The sequence below is a fragment of the Diadema antillarum genome, unplaced genomic scaffold (assembly GCF_040938485.1).
Source record: "Diadema antillarum isolate AM-2024a unplaced genomic scaffold, OU_Dant_1.0 seq00001957_RagTag, whole genome shotgun sequence".
Taxonomy (NCBI): Eukaryota; Metazoa; Echinodermata; class Echinoidea; order Diadematoida; family Diadematidae; genus Diadema; species Diadema antillarum.
Genome location: NW_027272617.1, coordinates 344,626 through 369,196, shown reverse-complemented (window position 1 = coordinate 369,196; position 24,571 = coordinate 344,626). Strand labels below are relative to the sequence as shown.

The 24,571-nt window shown below is 38.8% G+C and overlaps 2 protein-coding genes across 2 annotated transcripts in view; one reads left to right on the top strand and one right to left on the bottom strand.

The window, feature by feature from the left end:
* The window catches only part of LOC139713410 (DNA primase large subunit-like), a 56,746-nt gene that overhangs the window by 30,169 nt on the left and 2,006 nt on the right, over positions 1-24,571 (top strand). The window lies entirely within an intron of this gene.
* On the bottom strand, positions 584-21,555 carry LOC139713412 (uncharacterized). The gene is made up of 2 exons (XM_071625147.1): positions 21,208-21,555; positions 584-3,635 (listed from the first exon to the last, which is right to left on the bottom strand). The coding sequence occupies exon 2, from the start codon at positions 3,305-3,307 to the stop codon at positions 806-808; it is 2,502 nt and encodes an 833-aa protein (XP_071481248.1). The 5' UTR covers positions 3,308-3,635; positions 21,208-21,555; the 3' UTR covers positions 584-805.

The window sequence follows — 24,571 nt, the reverse complement described above, 5'->3', positions numbered from 1 at the left end:
ACAATATTGTGCAGCATAAATGTGCAACAAACGGAGAACCATTACAATTTTCCACTGAGAGCATCTCTTGACAAATGCATTTTCCCTGATCTTACCAGCACAGGATTACTTTTGTCAGTACTGGTATGCACATGAAACTCAGGAACTCAGGAAATACGTAGCTCCTCCTATTTTAGGAATCAAATGCTCTCGTGCCTCATGACCCTCATGCATGGACATGGACCATTTATGGTGTGCCGTGACAAAAGTGCAAAGAGCCAAAACAGCAAACATGAAATATACTGGTGCTTTCTATTCATAAGAATTCAGCCGTATTTTCCCTAACATTGACATTTGTGAAGTACAAAAAGCATACAAGTATGCAGACATGTAGGGAAAAGCAATTGAAAAGTTTCTGCCAAACACATTTACCAGAATATCAAGCTTTGAGGTACAGTGTAAATACACCTGAGCATGACACAATCTTAATGAAAAATTGCTTTCATGCCAAATATCAGCTTGAAAATGTCAGAGCACATCCAAACCTGAGATAGCTCCCCCCCCCCACCCAAAAAAAAAATGTTCTTTGTATTATCCAATTGCAACAAATAGCATACAAGTAGTACCCCCATCACATCATTCTCAATGAAAAAATAAATTTGAATACTTTTTGTACATGTGGATGACATATTGTACACATCTACATGTCATGAAAGTTGGAGAATCCTAAATACACAGTTTGCAATGGCCAGTACATATATGTGGTAGATTATACTTTGCATAATCTCAAATAGACTGCCAATAATGAGCTGTCTTAAGGTTGAACTCATGGCCATAACACTTGCACTCGCTTGTTTCCTGAGTCTGCGACCACCAATCGTCCATCTTTGGTTACTGAGATGCCAAGAGGTTCATCAAACAAACCACTGTCTGTCCCATGTCGTCCAAGGGAGAGTGCATAAGATCCAGACGGGTTGAAAACCTCGATGCGGTGGTTACCGCTATTCGCAACATAGATGTATCCTTGGGAATCAACAGCGATGCCACTGGGGCAATTCAGCTCTCCAGGACCAGTGCCCCACTTGCCGAAGCGATACAGGTAGGTGCCTTGAGCAGAGAAGACATGGACACAGTGCTTGAACGCATCGGTGATCAGGAGCTCCCCACCTTGGGTGAAAGTGATGTAGGACGGGTTGCGAAACTGTCCATCTCCTTCACCTTTCTTGCCAATCTGGCGAGTGTAGTTGCCCAGAGGATCAAATACTTTCACACAACCATTGTTGTAATCACAAACATAGATGTTGTCCTTTTTGTCACACACAACTCCAAGAGGGCCATTGAAGTTGATGTTGGCCTGCCCCCTTGATCCAAACTGCTTCAAAAACTTTCCATGGAGATCCCAAATTTGCACCTTATGGTTATACCAATCTGAGATGATTAGGTGACCAGCACTATTGGTACACACACACTTGGGGAATTGCAACTGACCTGCACCTCCACCCCTACTCCCAATCTTTGTAAGCATTCGCCCTTCCTCATTCACAACCATGATGCAGTGCTGCAATTCATCCACCACTGCAAAACAATTATTGAGCTTGTCAAGGACATGTACTCCCGCTGGTTTCTCAAATATTTGCCCTATTACCACACATCGCTTGCTCTGGTCTTGACTGGCTTTTTGTCTGCCCGGCATATCAAAAGTCACCCACTGGTGTGTGCTGTTTCCAGTAGCCATAGAACTTGCAGCAACTGGAGTTTGATGGGATTGTTCAGATGCCTCTGGGATGTGCACGTTCCTCCTTGGTGGAAGAGGAGGTGCTTGAGGAAGGACTGAAGATGGTGCTGTGTTCTGCCGCAACAGAATACTCCGTGGTCTTTCTGGTGCGCCGGTCGAGGACAGCCTTATGCTACCAGGTCGACGGGGGACAGGAGGCGGCTGATCTCCACCAGCAGGATTTGGTTGCTGACTCGACGAGGATGTGGTAGTTGGTAAGGATGACCCAACTGACTCCATAGATATGTGTCGCATCAAGGCGGATTGTCTTGTCGACTGTGACTGAGTGGGTAATCCAGCTGACAGTACTGGACTGGAAGTGGAAGATTCTGGTTGACTGGAAAGTGACTGCATGTGCTGAGCTGCAGGAGTGGGAGGAACCACAGCACCTGTAAGCATGCCAGCTGGTTCAGAAAGTCTCCTACTCGATGCAGTTTGCTGTCGAGTTAAAGCAAAAGCTCGACCGTCATAAGAGGGTAGGGGATCAGAAGTACTGGATGTAGTGACTGTTGACTGACCTAATGAAGTATTGCTATTAGCAGGAGATCCTTGCCCTGAGAAAGAAGACACTGAACTATTGACTGATGCTGACAAAGAAGGAGAGGAAGCATTCATGGAAGCAGTTGGTAGCGAAGATGGAGAACTGAAAGGATTTGAAGAGGAACTTTGGGTAATGGAAGTGCTAGGAAGGGACATCACCCCTGATCTTGCAGCTTGCATGGACTTAAGTTTGTCTGTGCTAATGTTCAAGCATCCATATGCCTGGATACTAATTGAGAGTTGCTGCTGATTGGGATCTGAAAATGCAACATTACAGATTCGTTGGTCAATGTTCAGAGCAAAGTGTTCAATCTGTGCAAGGTATCCTCGACACATGCTCAGCAGATTGATCAAGTCAGCTTCCCGTGGTTCAACAGATGACATGAGAGACTGCCGCATTTTGGAGAAGTCCACTTGGAGTTTTTGCAGGTACTGATATGCGCTAGCTCTTTGACCCTGAATGAAAGCCAGTTCTTCTTGCCGGGCACTGGCAAGTTGTTTGATCATCTGATCCCGACGCATCTGCAGTTCACGAGTCCTTGCTTCAAAGGCTTTGTCTACCTGACTTTTCACAGATAGAAACAGCTCTTCAGTTTGCTTTTCCTTGCCATCAATCTTACTTAGTTCCACAGACTTTTCCTGGAGCTTTTTTGCCAACAGAGCGATAGAGTTCCGCACTCCCTCATTTATAGCTGGAGGCTTTGATACCGACTTAGGAGCAGATGGCAAATGTTCCTTGAAACTCTGAGTGGCAGGGGATGGGCCAGACTTCTGCTGAACCTCAAGTAATGCCAACATAGTGAAGTTGTTGGGAAGCTGCTGAGGGCCCTCTGCTGGGCATGCATGTTCCTGCCGGCACTGAGGGCACTGCAGCTTGCTACCCTGGTTGAGCATGTCCATGCACTCCAAGCACAGAGTATGCTGGCATGGCAAAAGTTTTGGCCATCGTGTTGAAGAGTTGAAGAGCTCCAGGCACATAGGGCATTCCAGCAGTCTCTGTATTTCCTCAGCCATTGTGACAGATTCAAACTCCTGATGTTGAGGCTCAAAAGAATTTTGAGGAAATCGAAGATCAGCACTTATGGATCACCATGAGAATCAACAGGATTATTTTATTCACTGTCTACAGATCTAATCATTTCCCTCCAATGACGGCAGTCACTCGATCTCTCAGTTTCACTGAACTGAACTGACGAACTGATGACATGGGTTATGATGCACGCACGTCAGTGGTTGGCCTTGTGCAGCTTGTGATGTCAACCAGGAAGTGTCATCCTTCCAAATGTCTGTGCAACACCCAAGCTGGAAAGGGCCGTGCTGATCACGTTTCTTCTGCAAACACCTGGCAAGAAAACAAACAAACAATACAACAAGAGTGAAATGTGGGCCAGAGCCAGGATCAAAGGATATAGGGAAAGGGCAAATGGATGGTTGATTAATTAAAGTACTATTTAATGGAAATATGGCAGCAATCACTCAGCAATATAAACATATGTGCAGTTAAATTAAAGGTTGGGAATCACGTACAGGATACTGAGTTAATGAACGTACCAGTTCATACTAAACTGTACATTTATACCCATTTCATGTCACTGAGCAGTGTGTGCACTGTACTTTCCTACCACACATTTTTAATTTGAAAGCTTTCTAACTTGAGTTTGCCAAGCACATACAGTTGTGGTTCATTTTTAAGGAGTATTACATTGTCTTGGGAAAGTATTTCAGTAGCTAAAAATGTGTTAAAGTGCATTTTCCTAGTTTTCATGTCCTTTCAGAGTAAAGATTTCTAGTATCACATATGTACATTATCACATTCATGTTTTTTCAGATCATACATTATAATCATCTTAATGTATTTTTATTTGGATTTCATATATGAAAAGACCACTAGCTGCTAAAACTTTGAACAAAGGGCAGACATTTGAACACACAGTATTGCGTTCGTGCAATCAAAAGCTCCAGAAACATGTTTCAATCACTTATCAGGTTACTTGTGAATTCTTTGTAGAGTGAAACCAACTATCTCAAGAGTGTGTACATAAAGTTCTTCCTTTTTAATTGCTCCTTGCTTTCTGAGTGTTCATAGTTGATCTATTGGAAACCAGTAGAAGACAATGGTGTGGGGGTTTGAAGAAATTGCTTCTTTTGCCCGTTGCTTCAAAATAAATGGGTAAGTGGTTTGTTGTGACACACAACACTTAGCTGACTTGAAGCATACAATCACCTGGAAATTTCTGAGTTGATGTATATGTAAACTGCACAACTTAGGAAGCTACACTTACATTGTAGTAAACTTTATAGGAAGGTAGGAAGACCTGAAAATATACAAAATAAGGACAGAAAATCCCTGTGATAACCTGATAATGAAAATAAAAAACAAAACAGCTTTGCATCCAGTAAAGACGTTCACACAATTGTTCTCCAGGACAAGTCACTGATATTTGTCATTTTTACTTCTACTCAATACTAATCCATTTTGTTGCATATAATTCAGGACAAATCACAGGTAATTTCGCGTGGTTTTTCGCCCAACACTTACAATGATTTTGTCTCTTTTTGAGCATGGGATGTCATACATGTAAATCCATGCAATTACACCTTTTCTACAATTCTATGTCTCACAAATGATGACGCATATTGAGGTAGTAAGAATCTGGCAAGCCAAATGTCAGGCAGGACAGGATGATTAAACCAGTAGACAAATCGCATAAATTAACAGTGTAACAGGATCCTTTGTGCGCACGTAGCCAAACAAATTAGTCACATGATGGACGTCACAGATCGTTAAAATACTGACTTGCTGTCCACCTGACCAGACATTTCAGTGTGCTAAGAATAGACAATATCACACTCGATGCAAATCTAACACAGGACAGCCGAAAGGGATCTGTAAAATTCACTTCTTTCCCTGTAAAAATGATGGGCTGATCAGTATTAAAGAAAACTTATTATTGCTGGAGATGAATATTATCATATGAGTACAAGTACAATATGTGCAATCATAGCCAAAGACTATAGCCAAAGACTACCCGACTTCTCATACAACTGTAAGTTTAAGAGTTTTGGTCAGTACATGCATGAAGACGGGATTGTGTGTCTTCAAATACAATACGAAGGCACTGATACATTAACATTTATACTGTAAATACATGTTCAATCTTATCTTATTTACAGCTGTATCTCCTTGGACATTCACAGTCTTCTTGTATGAACAGTTTACACTATTCTAAAATGTCATAATATTGGTATTACAGCGTTTAGGGTTATGAAGTTTTGTGTTAAGAACCTGAATTAAAAGTAAAGGCAAGGTCATGATTAAAACACAGGTAAGAACACATACTATGTCCACCAGTTTACGTCATCTCTTCCTGTACACAATGGAAAGGTAATGCAACATAAATTAATTGATTTTCAGACAGATCCTAATGATGGCTGGGTGGATGGACCAATCAGGTTGTTCCCTGATGTACGTGAGCATTACAATCACTGCTGACGTAATCCGAAATTGCCCCCCCCCCCCTTACTAATGGATATGACAGATAGCCCAACTGCCCTGTGTATTGATTGATACATACAGCACTACATACTGATGTATAGGACTAGGAGTCTGTATGTGTGTGTGTTTGCATGTACATTGTGTGGATGAATAAGGGCAGGGAAATCAATTTCACCTGTAACAAGAGGTTAATTCCTATACTGTAGTTCCACGCGTGCTAGACTTTGCATGCTGATCCACATGATACTGTACTTACAGTGTACATGTAATATTGACAGTACACGCTTGATCTTCACCATCCCATTTGCGTGGTGTCATTTATGGGTAATCACATCCTTGATATATGAAAAAATGTTAGACATACTCACAGCTATCATATGGCAAACAAGTTTGATAGTCATCAATACGTAAGACTCCATGTTTTTGTTTTGATCATTAAAACTCTTTTCTTTCAAATTAACTCCAATCAAGCAAGCAAAGTTTTGGTTCACCTTCCTTCAAGGATATCACAAACCAGCTTTTTCCAAGAAGTCATCACAAAACTTGCTCAGTAATACTGAATATCACTGTCAGATTGACGAAACATGCACAGTCAGCAAAGAGCATCCACTGTAATGTATCATGGATCAGCCTTTGTCTTCACAAAGCAAACAAATGTCTGCTATGTTTTCAGCACTATATAAAGTCAGTATTAACACCAGGAGCAGTGCACCAAGACTGGTATTCTTTGAAAACATCCTTTAAGGTACACCTAAATACAGAAAGGCGCACCAAAACTTGTTCAACTTTTTCTTGTTGAGCCTCCACATGTGCTGGTATTTAAGTTCAACTTTAGAACTCCCCAATGCAAAGACACGTAGCACACATACAGTATGTAAATGCCACTAGACCAACCATACCCACTTGCTCTATAATAACTGAAAGATTTCAATGTGTTCGTAGTTATACGTATTACCGTTATCTACTGTGTAGCATTTTAAAAACTTTACATTCCCTGATTATACCCCAAGGACTGGTGTGAATACATTGTACACAATTTTTTTAGTGAGGGGCAGTACATGTATTCATTTTCAGGTACAATTGGAACATTCTACACCTAAATCTTTAGAAGTATAGGTTTCATCACATCTTATTCTATACGTTTGTACATCAGACAGAAAGAGATGTATGTTTCCTCATTGGCTAGATTTTCATATTGTAAGTTCCTGAATTGAATGGTGAAATGCAAATTATCCCATCGTCTGCATGTGTTTTTGCCAAGTCAGAGTCGTGCTGGTATATCAGGAAATGAAAATGAGCGCTTTACTGTTTGTTGTAAGACTGATGGATAATCAGTAGAAAAAGACTCCAATTATACCTTTAATTTTTGAATATATATTTCCATTTTAGGTTTTCTGTGTACTGGTACATGTACAACTTGTACATGGTGTAAATATTGTATGATATGAAGGAATGAAAAGACCGTGCTACAGGACACATCCTAACTATATTTTATTTCCAATGGTGGGTATAAACGATATACAGTATGTGGATTCATCTTGTGTACGTTAAGTCTCTCCTGAACCAATCGCCAACCTCTGTGATTTGACACTAAATGAGGCATGGAACACAATGGAAGATATGAAAGATACTCTAGATTGTAAACTTGTGCCACCACACGGCTACTTAATGGCGCTGGGCTGGTTTCCGCAAATTCAAGACTAGTCTCAGGTTGTGTGGATATCTGGTCATGACCTGGAAAATTAAAGAGATCTATCGGTGCGGTATTTGCGGTGGACAGAAATCCCACGATCCCATTCCCCGTATCCTGGTCACTGAGTGAAAAACGTCCTTCCTTCCTGCAATAGTGCCTTCCTCTGTACTTGCTGCTCACGCCTACACTAACTAATCAAGTGTCCTCGTTCTGACTAAGCTCCTCTTTGTTGAGGGAGGGCAATTTGCAATGAACAGGTGGAAGCCATACCACAAGTGAATAATCAATCAAGACAAAGTTAGTGTGCAAGGAGAATTACAGGTAAAATTTCAGGCAAAACAGACATTGTTAAAAGAGCTCAACCATTTGAAATACAAAAATTGATTATAATTTTGAGAAAGAAAGGTTTGCAGTAACACTTTGTATACAACAGTTCTGTTTCTCATCTCTATGCAAAAAATTAACTTTATGAGGTTTTGACAAAGTATTCAGACCCATTTTTATTTTTTGATTAAAAAGTAAAGGTGTAAATCTGTAGATTGCTGTATCTCTGCACTCAAAAATAGATGTCCTGTTGTTTGAATTTTCTTCCATTAAATATAAAATTCGTGTAAATTACTTCAAACTGCCCTTTAAAGGGTGTGTACAGTTCTGGTCGAGGTGAGGATTTAGCTTTTAACATTTTGTGAGATATTCAGAAACCACTCTATGAGATGTCAAAGAGCATGCAGTTCTAAGGGGTTTCAAAAGTTTATTTGATGAAAATCGGTTTTGAAGTGGCTGAGATATCCAAAAACAAGGTGAAACAAAGAGATCCTAATAAAGTTGTGGCATGTCGCCTTTTATTATTACACTCTTTTTTGGATATCTCAGCCATTTGAAAACCAATTTTCATCAAATAAATGTTGAATCCTTCTTAAAATCACATGCTCTTTCATATTTCGTAAGAGGTTTCTCATTATCTCACTTTAATAGGAATGTAAAAAACATGAATCCCCACCTCAACCAGTACTGTACACCCCCTTTAACCTTCAAATTCATTTTATGTAATCCCTGAAAACAATTGACCGTGAGTTAACTTATAATATCTGTATATGTATCGAAAAGTTGCCAAATGTACATTGTAACATCTCACAAGATAAACTATGGGTAGACATGTGACAAAGATAATGTGAAAGATAGCCTATGCTTCCTTTCCTTTATGGTTCATAATCGCTTCCTTTTGCCTGTGTTCCTGAATTTCAGTCAGTCGGCCAGAGGTTGTGGTCCACCAGCATTTATCACCGCAAAACTAGAAGTAATGGCGGTATGGATTTTTTTTTTTTTTTTTTTGCGAATTGGAGCCGACAGCCTTCTTTGCATTCAGTGCTCATGAAATTTTCGTGAATACAAGCCCACATAATACAGCCTCCTTCACTGTATGAAATTTTGTGAATTGTCGCTGGCATTTAAGTGATGCATCTACGTGTAGAGTAGACAAGAACTTGCGTGAATTTTAATTCTGTAAATCTTGGTTCCTCACGAAATTCATGAAAATTTCATGCACGCAAAAATTTGTGTGCATGTAATGCATTTCCTTCAGTTACAAGGTACTATGAAACCAGCTCTATATGTGCGTGTGATGCGGCGTCTTCAGTTTACAAGTTATCATAAAACCAGATAGAGCAGTAAGTGTGTAAATGCAGTTTGCAAATGACAGTACAGGCAACTCCCATTATAGTGAAGTCCTTGGGTCTGGTAATTTAAGCCACAGTTTCTTTTCTTTGAATATCAAAAGTTTGTTACAGCCAAACAAATAAAGTACATATTATTTTATGTAGATATTTAATGATAATTTGGGGGCATGATACTTTACTACATTGTAACCTTAAAAAAAAAATCATATAACTGTTTGGAACATACTGTAACAGGACACGCAGCTGAGACATCCAATTCCCCTTGTCACAACCGACAAATTTAGACAATGGGACATTTCTGAGAATAAAATGTCCTATTTCATCTGACTATTCTTTAGGACACAAATGTTTAGTTGAATATGCTTGTGTCACGATCCTTCTAAAACCTGGATCTAGACATCTGCTCAGGGAAAATTATCTGGAGCAAAATTCAAACCATACATTTGGGTTTTCCTGGCGCTATTACTTCCAGTTAAATGAATGGTATACATTATGCTGTCCAATGTACAGATAGAATAACATTTTGAGATACATTGCAAGCCTTGAACATGTTTGACTATTAAACAGAGATGCCCAATTTTCCTTTTTTTTTTAACTAGTCCGAATCTATAATTTACTGGTCCTGTTCTTTCTCTCTCTCTCTCTCTCTCTTTTTTGACTGGCCCCAATGATTTTTTTTTTCTTTAACAGTCATGTCAGACTAATAAATTTGGCAGTTCCTGAAAAGTTGCTGGCCCGACAGTGATTTTGACCGGTCTGGGACCGTCAGACAGGTGCCAGTTAGACCGGTGCCAGTTGGAAAGCATCGTACATAAAACTTACAACAAAATATGTATTCTAAATACATGTACAGTGTACATTAGTAATGGTTACATTTTGGCGACTACTGTCCATGGAAAGTATGCACTTCCAAAAAAGTTCTTATAAACTCCCTCTGCCAATAGCCTTCCTACATTTCATATTATAGGTCAAGCGCCAGATCCCAGATGAAATCAGTACATTGAATGCTTATCATTAGTTAGCACCATGCAAACTTGGAGCAAACTCAAAACATGCTCAGTTGTACACACTTTTTGTTTGTGTGAGATACAAAATGCACTGGCCAGCCACAACTTTTACAACTTGTCACATTCTGACAAATGTGGTGAAACAGGAAACGAAACTGAATGCTTCTGATGCGATTTCCACATGGCTGCAAGTTATCGCGCCTGCTGATTGCCCTGCTGTGAACGTTTACCGACATTTTTGCACCATTACAAGGATTGCATGTAACAGCATTAACACATGCGCTCAAGGTAAAGCAATTGATGTGGTGTAACTCGGAAGGATGTTCATATTAAATATACATTCACTTGTCACTCTTTTCATTTTAACTCTCGTAAACTAGCCCAAGGTAAAAGAAACCGATATGTTTAGTAGCATCTGCCATATGATGCATGCATACAATCGTCATGTCAACTCAAACAAATCTCTGGCATTCACCATTATGCACAGTGCACAGACACAGATGCATAATTTTAATCATTTGTTGTTGGTCCTTATCCAGGTCAAATTACAGAAGAGTCCTCCATTGAAGAACAGAAAATATGACAAATAAAAAATAGTGAATAGTACATGTACGTACACTTCTAGATTCATACAACATTCATACATCTTTATGGGATGCTCCTTTTAGGTCCTATACTGGTATTGCAAGACACCATAATAAACATTATCTACCTGTTCTTCATGTATTTCTTTTTTACCTTACAGAAAGGACCCCCCCCCCCCCCAAAAAAAAAAAAAAAAAAAAAAAATGTATATTTTAATATACATGTATAAGTAGGCCTATATATATAATATATATACTATATATAAAACATGTACAATGTAGCTTTATATTATGCCTTTGATTATTCTGCATTTTTTCTGACCCATTTCCCCCCAAAGTTGAATGAGCTTCTTCGGGGGTGGGGGGGGGGGGGGAATCTATCAAAGTCTGTCCATGTGTTCCACTCCCATGATATTCAAAGTTTGTAAAGCAGTTTGAGATTTCTCAAACTTACCATGATCCACAGATATCTATAAGGTCATACTCTCTCTTTAAAATCAAAGCAAGATTTTTTTTTTTTCAGACTGATTGATTTGACTATGATTAAAGATCAATTAGCTCATAGCTTTATGGGCATACATTATATCAAATGTCTCTCTTTGGCAAGACCTCTTATGGCAAGAAATCAAAGGTGATAAAGTTGGCACTTGAATGCAAAAATCAGACTTGAATTGGCATTCCTGAACTTTCCTCTGTCTTGTCTGAGGGTTCCCATGTCTTGCGAAATTGTAAACTGTATCATGTAACCAAAGAGTTACCTGATAACTCCTTGATGAAACTGTGAACAGCATTTTGATGTATTTTTGTGTGGGGTGTTGTCTTAGACCCATTACTTTGTTTACTGTAATAAGCCAAGCTCATCGCCAATCATGTGCGGCATTCAAATAAAAAGTAAGCATACCTTGGAAGTGGGCTTGAAGTTATACCAATACAAGTAACACATTTCTCTCCTTTACTTAATGATTTTGCTGTGGGATACTTTGACAGAAAGTGACAGTGAAAGATATCTATTGTGTTGTATGGTTGTAAATCTTGTATGGCACCATTGCTCATTTTCTACTGCGAAGATCACATTGAAATGCAACCTAAACTTCTAAAGTGTACATTTTGCCTGCGGTTTGGCAGGGTTTTTCTCTCATTGGAATGCAAACTCAAATTTTTAATTTGCGCACCTACAGATTGTACTATGGACAATTTTCAGCTTCAGGGAATCCCCATTATTTAAAGAGGTCTCCAGGTCCACCAATGTTACCTCCTTATACAGTGGAAACTCGATATAACGAGATGGTCGGGACCAAGTCATCTTCCTCGTTATAGCCGATATCTCGTTATATCAGTAAGCATAAAAGAAGGCATAAAATAAAGACATTAATTTGCACATGTGGGACTACTCACCATATTTCAATCAATACTAATAACTTGATATTGTGTGTGAGAAAATCACTCACCTTTATGGGTAAGAAGATGTTTTTCGCCAAGGAAATCCAATATCAAGAATGTGTTTCTTATTAATTGCAGATGTTTGAATTTGTAAATTTATATAGCTTGCGATTGTATCAAGATCGTCTATGGATTGGTAATGTGGTTATCGTATGGGTGTGTGTTGTGTGGAAAGCTTGAATATGGTCTGCACAATGCTGTGTGTGTATGTGACACATTCTGCATGTACATTTGTACATTATGACTGCGTGTGTGTGAAGACGGGGAATTCCCTAAGTAGAAGGCCAATCACAGCATCAGATTGCCTCACACCTGCTAAACGTCATGATGATGTCATGTATTATGGCCGTCCCACCACATTTTCTGCATGTACACTGTATCAGTGTGCGTGCACACACACACTTCACATGTACAACATGCAGTGCTAGCTGGAGTGCACTGAAGAAAATGGTTATGTATGTACAAGACAGTTTTTGGCGTGTGAAGCTTTACAATCTCGGAAGATGATAGCACAGGCGAAGTAAAGCTTTACCGAAGGTATTTTGCTTTACCTCGCTATAGCAGGTTTGATTTACTATGTTTTTCTTTGTTTGGAAGTCACAAAATTTATCTCGTTATAGCAGTTATTTCGTTATAGCCGATCTCGCTATAAGAGTAGCATTTTACATAGACTTGTGTGGAAGGAAATTTGGGACCGAGAAAATTTCCTCGTTATAACCGATATCTCGTTATAGCAGTGTTCGTTATACCGAGTTTCCCCTGTATAAAATTGATATCTCGTAAACCTACAATAAATACAATGCAGACAAATGGAAAATCAAGACTGCCAGATTTGCCTCATTAGAAGCGGTACCCCGCATATGAGCCTGATGTACAATGCTAATTTGGTTTCCCTTTACTATAAAAACCATTCATTACTGCCTGATTACAAACTGTGCTATGTTTAAACAATGGATGTCACCATACAGACAATGCTTTTAATACTGTATGTTTACTCTAATATTCCCTCTTGAAAAAAAAAATTTATAACAGTGAATCAGGAAATCTCCTTACACAGCATAAATCCCTAGATCACCTGGGATCAGTCCTGGAAAAAAAAAAATCCTTTTTTTTTTTCTTCTTTTGAACACAGACAGGGTTTGGAAAATCAATTATGATCCCTGGGTATCTGAAGGAAACTGCCAAAGCCAGCAAAGTGAAGAAATATTCCATGTCAATATTGAATTCCCATTCTATGGGTGGGGTTTACAAAGGAAGTTCACATAGACAACCTTGTACATGTGTGCAATAAAACTGAAGTACTGGTATCTGGCTACCAGTTATCAACTTTAAGTCACGAGAAAGTTTTCATTTAAAATGATTTCAGTACTACAGTACAGTAGATGCTTGAAAATAAACAGAATGACACATCTTGGGCCTGACCAGACTTCAGAAAACTAGTGACTTTTGCCACTATTATGTTGTGACAATTATGTATGATTTATGATTTTTTTTTCTTCTTTTCTGCAAGACACATTATACATGTAACTATAGACATTACAGCATTGGTGTTCAACCCATTCAGAGAAAGACAAACTAACTTTGACATCAATACACTATTCAAAAGGCTGTCTCTTTTCCTTGAAAATCCTTAAAGGACAAGTTCACCTTCATAAACATAAGGATTGAGAAAATGCAGCAATATTTAACAGAACACATCAGTGAAAGTTTGAGGAAAATTGGATGATCGATGCAAAAGTTATGAATTTTTAAAATTTTTGTGTTTGAACTGCTGGAGGAGGAGACTACTACAGCTTGTGATGTCATATGAGTACAACAGTATAAAGAAAATGTAAAGAAAATTCAACATATTTTCATTTTTTTTGCATAATAAAAGAGCATTTTACATGTACTTGCCTCTTTCTAAAGGTAGGGGGAATAATATTACCCATGACATATGTCGGTAACGAGTCAAGGGAATGTGTATTTTTTTCAAAAGATGAAGTTTTGTGAAATTCTCTTTATATTTTCCTTACATTGTTGTATGTACGCATGTGACATCGTACACTGCAGTAGTCTTCTCATCCAGCGGTTACTGCACAAAAACTTCAAAAATTCATAACTTTTGAACGGATTGTCCGATTTTCCTCAAACTTTCAAAGATGTGTTCTACTAATATTGCTACAGTTTCTCAATCCTTATGTTTATGAAGGTGAACTTGTCCTTTAAGTTTTGTTAAATTGAGGGAACCACTCACCCCCTGATTGAACATCAACACACTGATCAACTGAACATCTACACCTGGCAGGCACATGTAGCAACACTGGACACTATTTAGACAATAAAATGTTCATGGGCAAACACATAACACTACCTTTGATTAGACCTCATCACTGCTTCATTTCCTACACTTGATTTGGCAAATAGGTTTGTACATTGTAGGCTGAATGCGCTTCACTCTTTATTGTCTGTATGTCTGGCACATCTCCAAAATATGACTCATTTTGTGTTCAAAAGTTATGTTTCCTTGTCGCACCCAAAAAAAAAATATAATTACAATTAATAAGAATTGGCATGTTTTCTCTATGTGTATAATACACTGTACTGGGTGTGTTGTAGTGACTGAAAATGTAAGTGGCCTAGAGGGGCAAGTACATGTATACACGTATCTTTGTTGATATTAAGCACCTTTTTTCCCTTCCATACCGAAATGACTTGTGCAGATCATGCAACTGGGCAAGTCATTTTAGCGCTGAATACAGTGCACTCCCAATATTCGGGACCTGCTGGAGTGGGAATTCTGTTCAAATGTGACAAAATTATGTGCTACACACGTCTATATGTGCTTTGTTTACACCTCATACTGGTAAACAGAATACAGAAAAACAAAAGATGAAGAATGAAATGAATTTGGAACATGTGCAGGTACTGTACATCATCAATCAAAGTTTGTGTGAACTCGGGTTATAAAATGCACACTTATGTATTTACTCAAGTTATCAGTACAGGGTTCAAGTGCATAATGTACAATGTACATAATGTATGTCATGACATTCAGTCATACAGTACGCACATAATGTAGGTACCATGATATGATATTCCCCGAGTACAGGAGATCTAAACTGCGAAAGTTGTTTTGCAAAATGAAAATTACAATTTTCTATATTTGCAAAGAATAAAAGTGGTAAAAACAGCAACATTCATCACTTGCCATTTCCTCTCTGGGCAATGAAGCATACAGTGTACAATGTATGTCTCACTATTGGTAGTAGGCTCTCTATGGAACATAGTATACAGATTGGTTTTTGTTGTTGTTTTTGTGAGTGCTGACTTGCATACCAGTACAATGTAGGTCAACATACATAGGGCACTCCTGAAGTAGGAGCCCCACTTGAATGTGATACATGCATACCAGGTAATTTTGTCTCACGATACCCGCCAAATAATGCTTGTCTAGATGCACTGTATTTTTTAAAGACTCCCTTTTATGGTCCTGATGCCAAATACAGGTACACCACTGTACCTTGACTGGAATGACCAATACTTTGGGGGCCTGTGTACTTTCTGTACATCCATTCACACACACCTTGAGGAAAGAACATACAATCTACATCAAAGGGCACAATTATCAGTTTCTTTGTTTTGCATAATTTCTGTGATTTTTCCACACAACAATGTACTCCACTTTCACCTGACTCTATCTGTGTTTGAAACACTGTGCATTTGAATTGATGTTGCTTCCAATAACAAAGAATATTGGCCCAAGGAATCATCGCACTTCGCACTTACAAAGTGCATTCTTCTCCCTCAACTTACCCCTGCCATTACTCTGAGCATAAATGTTACAAAGCCGCAGCTCATTAGACTTTCAGCAGCACCAGGATTCTGCCTGCATTGTTCTCAATTCAGTCTATGCCATTGCACATATTTTTTGTGGAAGTTATTTCTATTTATACTCATTCCTTTTGTCCGTCACTAAAAGCTAAAAGCATCTGTCAGAGGATATGGATATGGAAATCAAATGCGGGGAGGAAATGGCCTCTGGGCTTCCACAGTTTGGGTGCAGGTGTACTTCGGCGGGCGATGACATGTATTCCTGTGGCTGTGGCACACGTTTCTTAGCATCCATGTATACACGTACTACACCTGACCTGACCCACGGTGCAACAGTTGCATTTTGATGAGGACTGCATAATTGATTAATGTGAGCATTGTACTTTCTCAGGTCTTGCCATGTCACACACATTATAGCCGACACCAAACATTGCCAAAAGTGCATACAAACCTTTCACGGCACTTGCATGGGTGATGTTAAACACATCGGGTAGCAACATGTACTTTAACAAACTACATGATGCACTGTGATTCCAGGAAAATGCAGACTTGATTATTTTCTAGCCTTTTACATACATACTGAAGGAATTTGGCATGGTTTTGCCAGAGAACCCACAGCTAAAACAAACTTCAATATTAGCAACAGCCAGTGCCAAATTTCACAGGTGTTCAGATCAGTCACAGTACAGTGCCATTAATGTGAAGTACATTGTACATGTACATGTACTGTAAATCTTGAGCACATCCACATACACTAGTTGGCTATTTCCAATTCTTAGGACAAAACATGACACGTCTGCTTCAGTAGCTTTTCTAGGATTATTTTGAAAGAAATCCTGTTATTTCTTTTTTAATATACAGTTCGAAAACAAACTGTGAAATGCTACTAAATCTCTTCTTACAGTAATACTGCTCAGGATACTCTACAACTTTTTTGATACAGGGTTATAACAAAATTTTGTGATGGTGAAGTAAAAATTCAGGTTCCAAAATTATTAAGTCTATGATGGGGCAAAATGCCTTTCAGATGTAGCAAAAGAAAACTGCCATTCCCAAGGACTTCAGTAAAGGGATGGTATAGTTTTGGTTGACATGGGGCTTCAGGTTTCCAATGTTTTTTGACTACAATTTTTTTTAGATAATGAAAAATCTCTAATGAAATATGAAAGAGCATAACATTCTACGAGGAATTCAGAGTTTATTTGATGAAAATTGATTTTGAAATGGCTGAGATATCCAAACCAAAGCGATCCTAATGTAAGGTGGGACCCATCTTCTATTCAATAGGATCGCTTTGTTTTACTTTGTTTTTTGATACGCTTGTATCTCAGCCATTTCAAAACCGATTTTCATCAAGGGCTGGATAATTCCTCCTAGAATTGTATGCTCTTTAATATTTCACATACAGGTTTCTTAGTATCTCTCAAAAAGTAAAATGCTGAATCCTCATGAATCTCAACCAATACTATACCATCTCTTTAACCCGTTGAGGATGAGCGTCGAGTATACCCGGGCAGGTGTCTATAGGAATCATGGGATCATGACAGGATCAAAAGCTAAATTTGCACCAAAAAGGGACACCCAAAGCATGTATACTTGAATACAGCATTCGTACAAAGTCACAGCAGAGCTTTTGGCAAGTGAGTCTAATGGTAATGTCCTGTAAAACAGGGGAAAAGTAATCTACACTGTAGAGATTAAGTGATCAAAATGTTTAATCCTTGGAAAAGTTTCTGTACATGCGTATACATCAAAACATTATGTGCATATGTATAGTATATTGATATTCAGTATCTGGGATACATGATGTAAACTGGATGCAAGACTTGCAAATGACTTGAGGTTTACAATGTCACATATAATGCATTGTATCAAACACATCTTTCAAGTACTTTGAATGTCATACCACAACTTGATTCATGTACTCCCCTAAAGTACATGAGTGGCCAAATACCACAGTAATACACCAGAGAAATGAGCAACGAACAGTGCTGCTCTTATCATTCTGCAACACAGCTACTTCCTGAATGGAGGCAAAGCTTGCGTATTGGTACAACAGCCCATTCTGTAAACTTTCCTGATTCCTTCTTTGGGTTGTCCACAAATCAAACTGAAGAAATCTACAGAACAGTATTGGTATGTTGAAGAGGTGAAAACAAACCTTATGAAGCAACTGACGGTACACTGTGTAGTTCCACGAATTTCATCACTCATGCCAGCTCTCTTAAAGTATTATTTCATCATGAATTTTTCTTCCAAATTTCAAGACATACAACATGAATGTTGATTAAGTTCAGTGCTTTCCTCAACACGTATGATAACAGCAAATATTTACATTGATAGTGCGCACTAATTAGAAAGACATCATCTCACACTTGGTTCACAGCATGTATCAAAATGTTGGAAGTGATTACAGACAATGAAATCAAACTCATGACTTGCCATTAGATTTTAAGAGTCTGTGAGATGTAGACCTGTTTCATATTGAGCAAGCATTTGAACTACCAGCAATATGAAAAATGCTGGCTCTCCTCTGTAGCATGCATGCCCACAGGTGCTGTGACGATTTAAATTGTCGCTACTTAGCGTTGGCAGTGCTCCATAACTGTGAATAGTTGTCATCTAAACAGTATCTTTCGTTTTTCCTTGTCTGGACTAATGCAGCAAACTGTCAGTAACTATTATACACATTTCAGTGTTATGAAGGGTAATATCAATGGCTCTAATCTATACGTACATCTTGCAAATTCCCTGCAAGATCACAGAGTGACTCACGTGCCAACTCTTCAATGGACAATCAGTGTTTACAGCCAGACAAGCAAAATGGCATGCAGTTGGCTGCTAAATGTGCTGGTTGCTTGCTTTATCGCTAAAGCTAATCATGTGGGACAATTAACTTTTCTTGTTTTTTTTTTTTTTTTTAATTTCATCTTCTCTTTATTGCCCTAAAGAGCTATTTACAGTGTAGGTATTTAAGACTAATTTCCCATTTAAGTCAATTCATGTGAACGAAGTTACGAAGGCATTATTTTCACAAATTGGTTTCACAAATAGCAAGTATTAGTACACTCGCAAAATATGCAAATATAGGAATACTGCCAAATAAACAGTGTACAGTACACATACAGTTGTACAGTGTACATTTGTACATACACATGCAATTTGTATACAGTACTTGCAGACAATCTAGACTAGCTGGAGTGCTTGAGAAGTCAGGAACAAGAATCCCCACCCCCCACCACCCCCCCCCCCAAAAAAAACACAACAACAGATAAATAAAATAATTTAAAAGTTAAATTTTCAATGCAGCACACATACACATTTTCGGGTTACACTGTTGTTGTGTTTTTCCATGAAATAATGCAATACACACCTCAAAGTTAATAGCTTATCAACTTGTTCCATGAAAAGGATGTACAAAAATTCTGTTACTCATCGGGATTCATCTGTATCATAAAACCCCTCCCCCCCCCCCCCAAAAAAAAAGACCAAAATGTCAAATGTCAGCCTGTAAGGGCACAATGCACTCATGGTTGATATCCTTGAAAACTGGCCACCAACCACAATCCCCCCCCCCCCTCCCCACCCCCCCCCGAAACAAAAAAAAAAAATGCCATAACTTGACTGCTGTAATTTGCACTCACACATTTACACTTGTACACATTTTCAGTGATTTTATTATACATCAGGGTTCGAGCTACAGCTGAAATGAATGTTACACTGTACAGTGTATGTTCAGCACATACATTTGTACATTGTAATACTACGTGTAAACCTTAACCCTTTGAGCTCATTGAGGACAGACTGATTTTGCTTCAACACGCATTTCCCATAGACACCTGCCCAAGTATACTCAGGACTAGTCCTCAATGGGTTAAGAGTCATCAAAATATTACACTGTATGTGTACAATTTTGTCTGCACCATGCATGGTGGAAGTTGTTACAAATACCATTACCAGGTCAAAAGCTCAGCTCCACCTTTTCCAAACACACATTAAAAGTAGGCCTACATGTGGTAAATCCATTCAGACTGCAAACACACACCAAGAATCAGGCAAAGCTCGACTGTCGATTGAGAAACGCCTTTGGTCGATGATGACCGGCCGAATAATGCCCTGTACAATTCAAGGAATGTGGTTGCAGTTCGCTTTGTAGCCCAGCTAGAGCATGATATTGACAAAAACCTTTTGCAGTTCAGAGCACATGTTGTTGGCACTCGGTAGCCTGTGATCGTTTAATATAGTGTGATGTTTTACTTAAATTGCCAATTATTTGGTCATTAGTTTCACACAGACAGTAGTCACAAACTGCAAACTTCCTGCAAGTGTTAATCCAAATAGAAGCAAGGCACTTAAAAGATCACATTTCAGCTCCATTTTCAGCCACTCCTCGAGTCCTACATCTGTAGTTACAATTGAAAATATTTTATGTTATGTGGCCTTTTGCACTTGCTGATAACTGACTATGACAAAGAATCACTCCAACCGATACTGGTGGTATTATGAAGTGTTGTGGACAATTTAATACAGTGTAGGCCCTACTTTACTCTACTGTATTATTGGTCTCTTTATAGAGATAGTGGAGTTAGAGTGAAGCAAATCTTAATTATAGGCCAAGAGTCAGTAGAGAGGGGAATTAGGGATAGCACATGTGCCCTGAGTTGAAATAAATGTACACTGTAAGCATCTCATTTTATCAGAAACAGGCTTCGAAATTAGTCGACCGAAAGATCGGTCTGTATCTGGTCGTCGGGGAAATGTTCCGTGGAGACTGCGTCTGGCTTCACGGATCCGTCTATGGAGGAGAGCGATAACGTCAAAAAATTTAAAAAAGACTCCTCCGGACAGACGGATCTTTCTGTCTAAGAAGTTAATTTAGATGTCAGCCCACATGCATGAGTTAGCCCCATGCCCACAACTAGGCAGTGTTTACATTACAAAATGCCTTTTTGGCAATATCACCAGCTACGTGTAAACTAACTAGGCCTACATGTAAAGAATGTGTAGGTCCCTGCTATGCTACAATAGTAGGGCTGACATGGCACTTGTCAATGCCCGTGAGAATTCGTGGAGGCGGTCATTGCATTGTGTCAAAGGCACTGTCATCTGTCTAGGCCAGAAACTTAGAAAGCATATGACCCGAACCGATTCTTGCTTTAGTTGGATCTACGAGTTGGACTAGAACCTAGTGTGATATGAACTCACCGCGTAAAAAGCGAAAAATGAGATAGCCGGCATCAGTGATGATTCCTATACTATCGAGAGACCTTTTCTCCGTGCTGTGAAGAGTTATTCGACCTTCGAACGCGAACGACGACAATACCGTTGGTTTAGTATGGAATCTCGGATCTTCTCAGGACCGGTAGTGTGGTTACCATGCGATGGAAAACGTTTATGTACCGTACTACCACACTGTGGAAGTCACGCATCCTTTGAACGTTTACCTGCTCGTAATTCGGCACGCTACCGTAAGATTTTGTGGCGATGACATACTAAACGTATTATAGCCGCGGCTCGACGCGGCATATGCGACTGATTCGGCTCAAATCAAAACACGACTTTAAAGTTAAGTGTCGACCGTGGGGTCTTTACAACCGTTTTGTAGGGTAATTTTGATCTCCTCCTTCCTCTCACCTTTGTCACTTTTCCCTTCCTGATTTCGTGCGTGTTATCAGTCACCCAACACCGGAAGCTGTGTGCGGGTTATCGTCATATTGCATTGCATTGCTGTTGATAGATATATTGTTCGTTGCGGGTTTTTTTTTTTTTTTTTTTTTTTTTTTTTTTTCAGGTGGAAGTCGCGTAGATTGGTCTGTTCCATTTTCAATATCTGATTCTGCGATGACGATCTTGGAAAAGGGGTGTGGAGCTGGATAAAATGTGGAAGGAAAGAATTCACCACATTCATCCACAAACGAAACCGAAATTCCGTGACTGACAAAGGTTGCAAGTGACAAGTAAAGCAGTCATGATGCCCCAAAAGTGAATACACAGACCGGGTGCCGTATACAAGTGATTGAAATTTCTTTCACTTGTCAAAGGCACGAATAGTGTTCTGAATGGACGAATCCGATTTGATTAACCAATTTTCTTTCCTGGAAGTCACAAGTTGACCGTTCCGTCGTCACGTACGTCAGGTTCACGGACGACGCGAGATCGAATGCTTTCTTGGTTGACCATGGGAGTGGATTGTGTGACGCTATTAAACATTACTAAATACATACATGTAGGCCTACGTTTCTTTTTCATAATGCCAGCTGGGAGGAGTACTAGTAGTCTGCTGCTTGCACAATTGTAAAATTTAGCAAAAAGGGGGAAAAATAACATGAATTTAAGATATTCACATGTCACAACATAATTATTGTCGATTCCGCCATGTAGTCCGGTTTTCTGTTAAAATTCACCAACTTTACTTACCCGGTACTCAGTTCGTATACGTGTACTAGTATTGTGTGTGTGTTGGGGGGGGGGGGGGGGGGGGGTGTTGAGTCTAGTTTAGACAATGTCAAAAGGTGATTCCTCGTATGCTGTTCCTCGACATCAAGACACGAAATCCCTTGTTGCTTGATTAATTGCTATGCTTTCGAGTGAACAATATCGTATGATACGCTGATTATAGGCCTAACTGCAAACTAATGTATTTTACAAAGCTACATGTATAGTGCTTGAGAATCAGCAATTGAAAGATTTATTGGTTCATCTTAAAGGGATGACATCATAGTTTTGGTTGAGGCCTAACTTCAGGTTTCAATATTTTTTGATGAGAGTAATGAGAAACCTCTTATGAAATATGCAATGAAAGAGCATGTAATTCCAAGAGGGATTCAACGTTTATTTGATGAAAATTGGTTTAGAAATGGCTGAGATAACCAAAACAGAGCAATCCTAATAAAAGGTTCGACCCACCTTTTATTAGGATTGCTATGTTTTGCTTCTTCGTCTTCTTCTTCTTCTTCTTCTTCTTCTTCTTTTTGGATGTCTCAGCCATTCCAAAACCGATTTTCATCTAATAAACTTTGAATTCCTCTTAGAATGGTATGCTCTGAATTATTTCATACGTGGTTTCTTGGTATCTCGCAAAAAGTTAAAAGCCTAATCTTCATCTCCGTTCACCAGCCCTATAAAATCTCCATGGATATTCCTGTCGTTTGACAACATATTAAAGTCGAGTAACTTTACCCTTCACGAGATACTATGCTGTGTGCAGAGTTTTCATCATCTTAAGTTTTCAGCCTGGTTAGAGTGTACTAATATACCGATTCTTCTTCTGCCGAGGTATCAAAAACGTAATTCTTGATAGGGGAAGTATTAAAGGTCGTTTACCTTTGGGAGTAGTGATTTCAAAAATTTTCAAGATATCACGCTTGATGCATATGTGTAGGTCTGTCGTATCACAAAACATCCTATCATATGAAATTTTTGCAATAAATGCTAAAATATGAGGAGATATAAGTGTTTTTCTCAATAAACCGTAACTGTAGACGGTTTAATCTGGAAACATCTTTATTATAACTATTGTTCACATTTTGTGCATTTAACAACACTTAACATCGATTATACGGCTTAAAATTTTTACAGTGGTTGTTTCTAGCCCTAACTCACATTTTAGAACTATTTTGAAGCACTAATGCTGGGTTTTTGTTTTATCTGCAAATGGTAAATTATGCCTTTAACGGTTTAGCAGGTCTGTATCATGTATCATATTTTCTGCCGTCCGGATACTTGATGTGTGCTAATGTTTCATATATCACAATTTATAGCAACCGTCATAGTTTAACAACTCAGATGAATATATTCGTTATTTAATTCTCTCCAGTGTTGTCAGAGTAATGAAGGCAAGCAAGAGTGGTTTCCCGTCTCCCTCTCTCTCTCTCTCTCTCTCTCTCTCTTTAGAGTGAGGAAGAAAGCGACGATATTATCATTAATGTTTTTGACTACAAAACAGCTAACGCTACGAGGTGTAAATTTTCTTCAATTTGTCTTCCTCTTATACAAATGAATTCACACCTCAACCTTCACCCCTCTGAGTAATATTCTCTTGCTTTCATTAACTAATGCTATAGTTTGAATTATAATGCTTTTCGGAGTAAAAAAAAAATATACGACTTCGGTGATCACTTTGGGAAAAAAAAAAACACGATTGCTGTGAAAAAGTGCAGTGGGACGATTTTTTTTTCTTTCTGCCGGAGAAATAAGTTCAATGCACGATCGTTCTATCGAATTGTTGATTGACTTTCAGAATACGTCTATTGCCATGTTTGAATGGTCCATAACCAACTACTTTATAGACCTGTAACACGAGAAAACAAACTTGTTTCCTAATGACGAATTACTTATTTCAACGAAACGGGAATTTCTGGGTTCCATTCTTCTTCCTATTAGTATATATTTATGAGATAAGTATAACATGTTCGTGGACCAGTGAGAGTGTGTGATTAATGGAGGAGGGGTCGAAAATAAGGAGGATAGTTCCCTGAAACGCCAAGCAGAGCATCATTTCATATTAATTTTGGATTATCATTGAAAGGTTAAAATGGCTCATAGCCTTCACAGATAGGGCTTATGATAT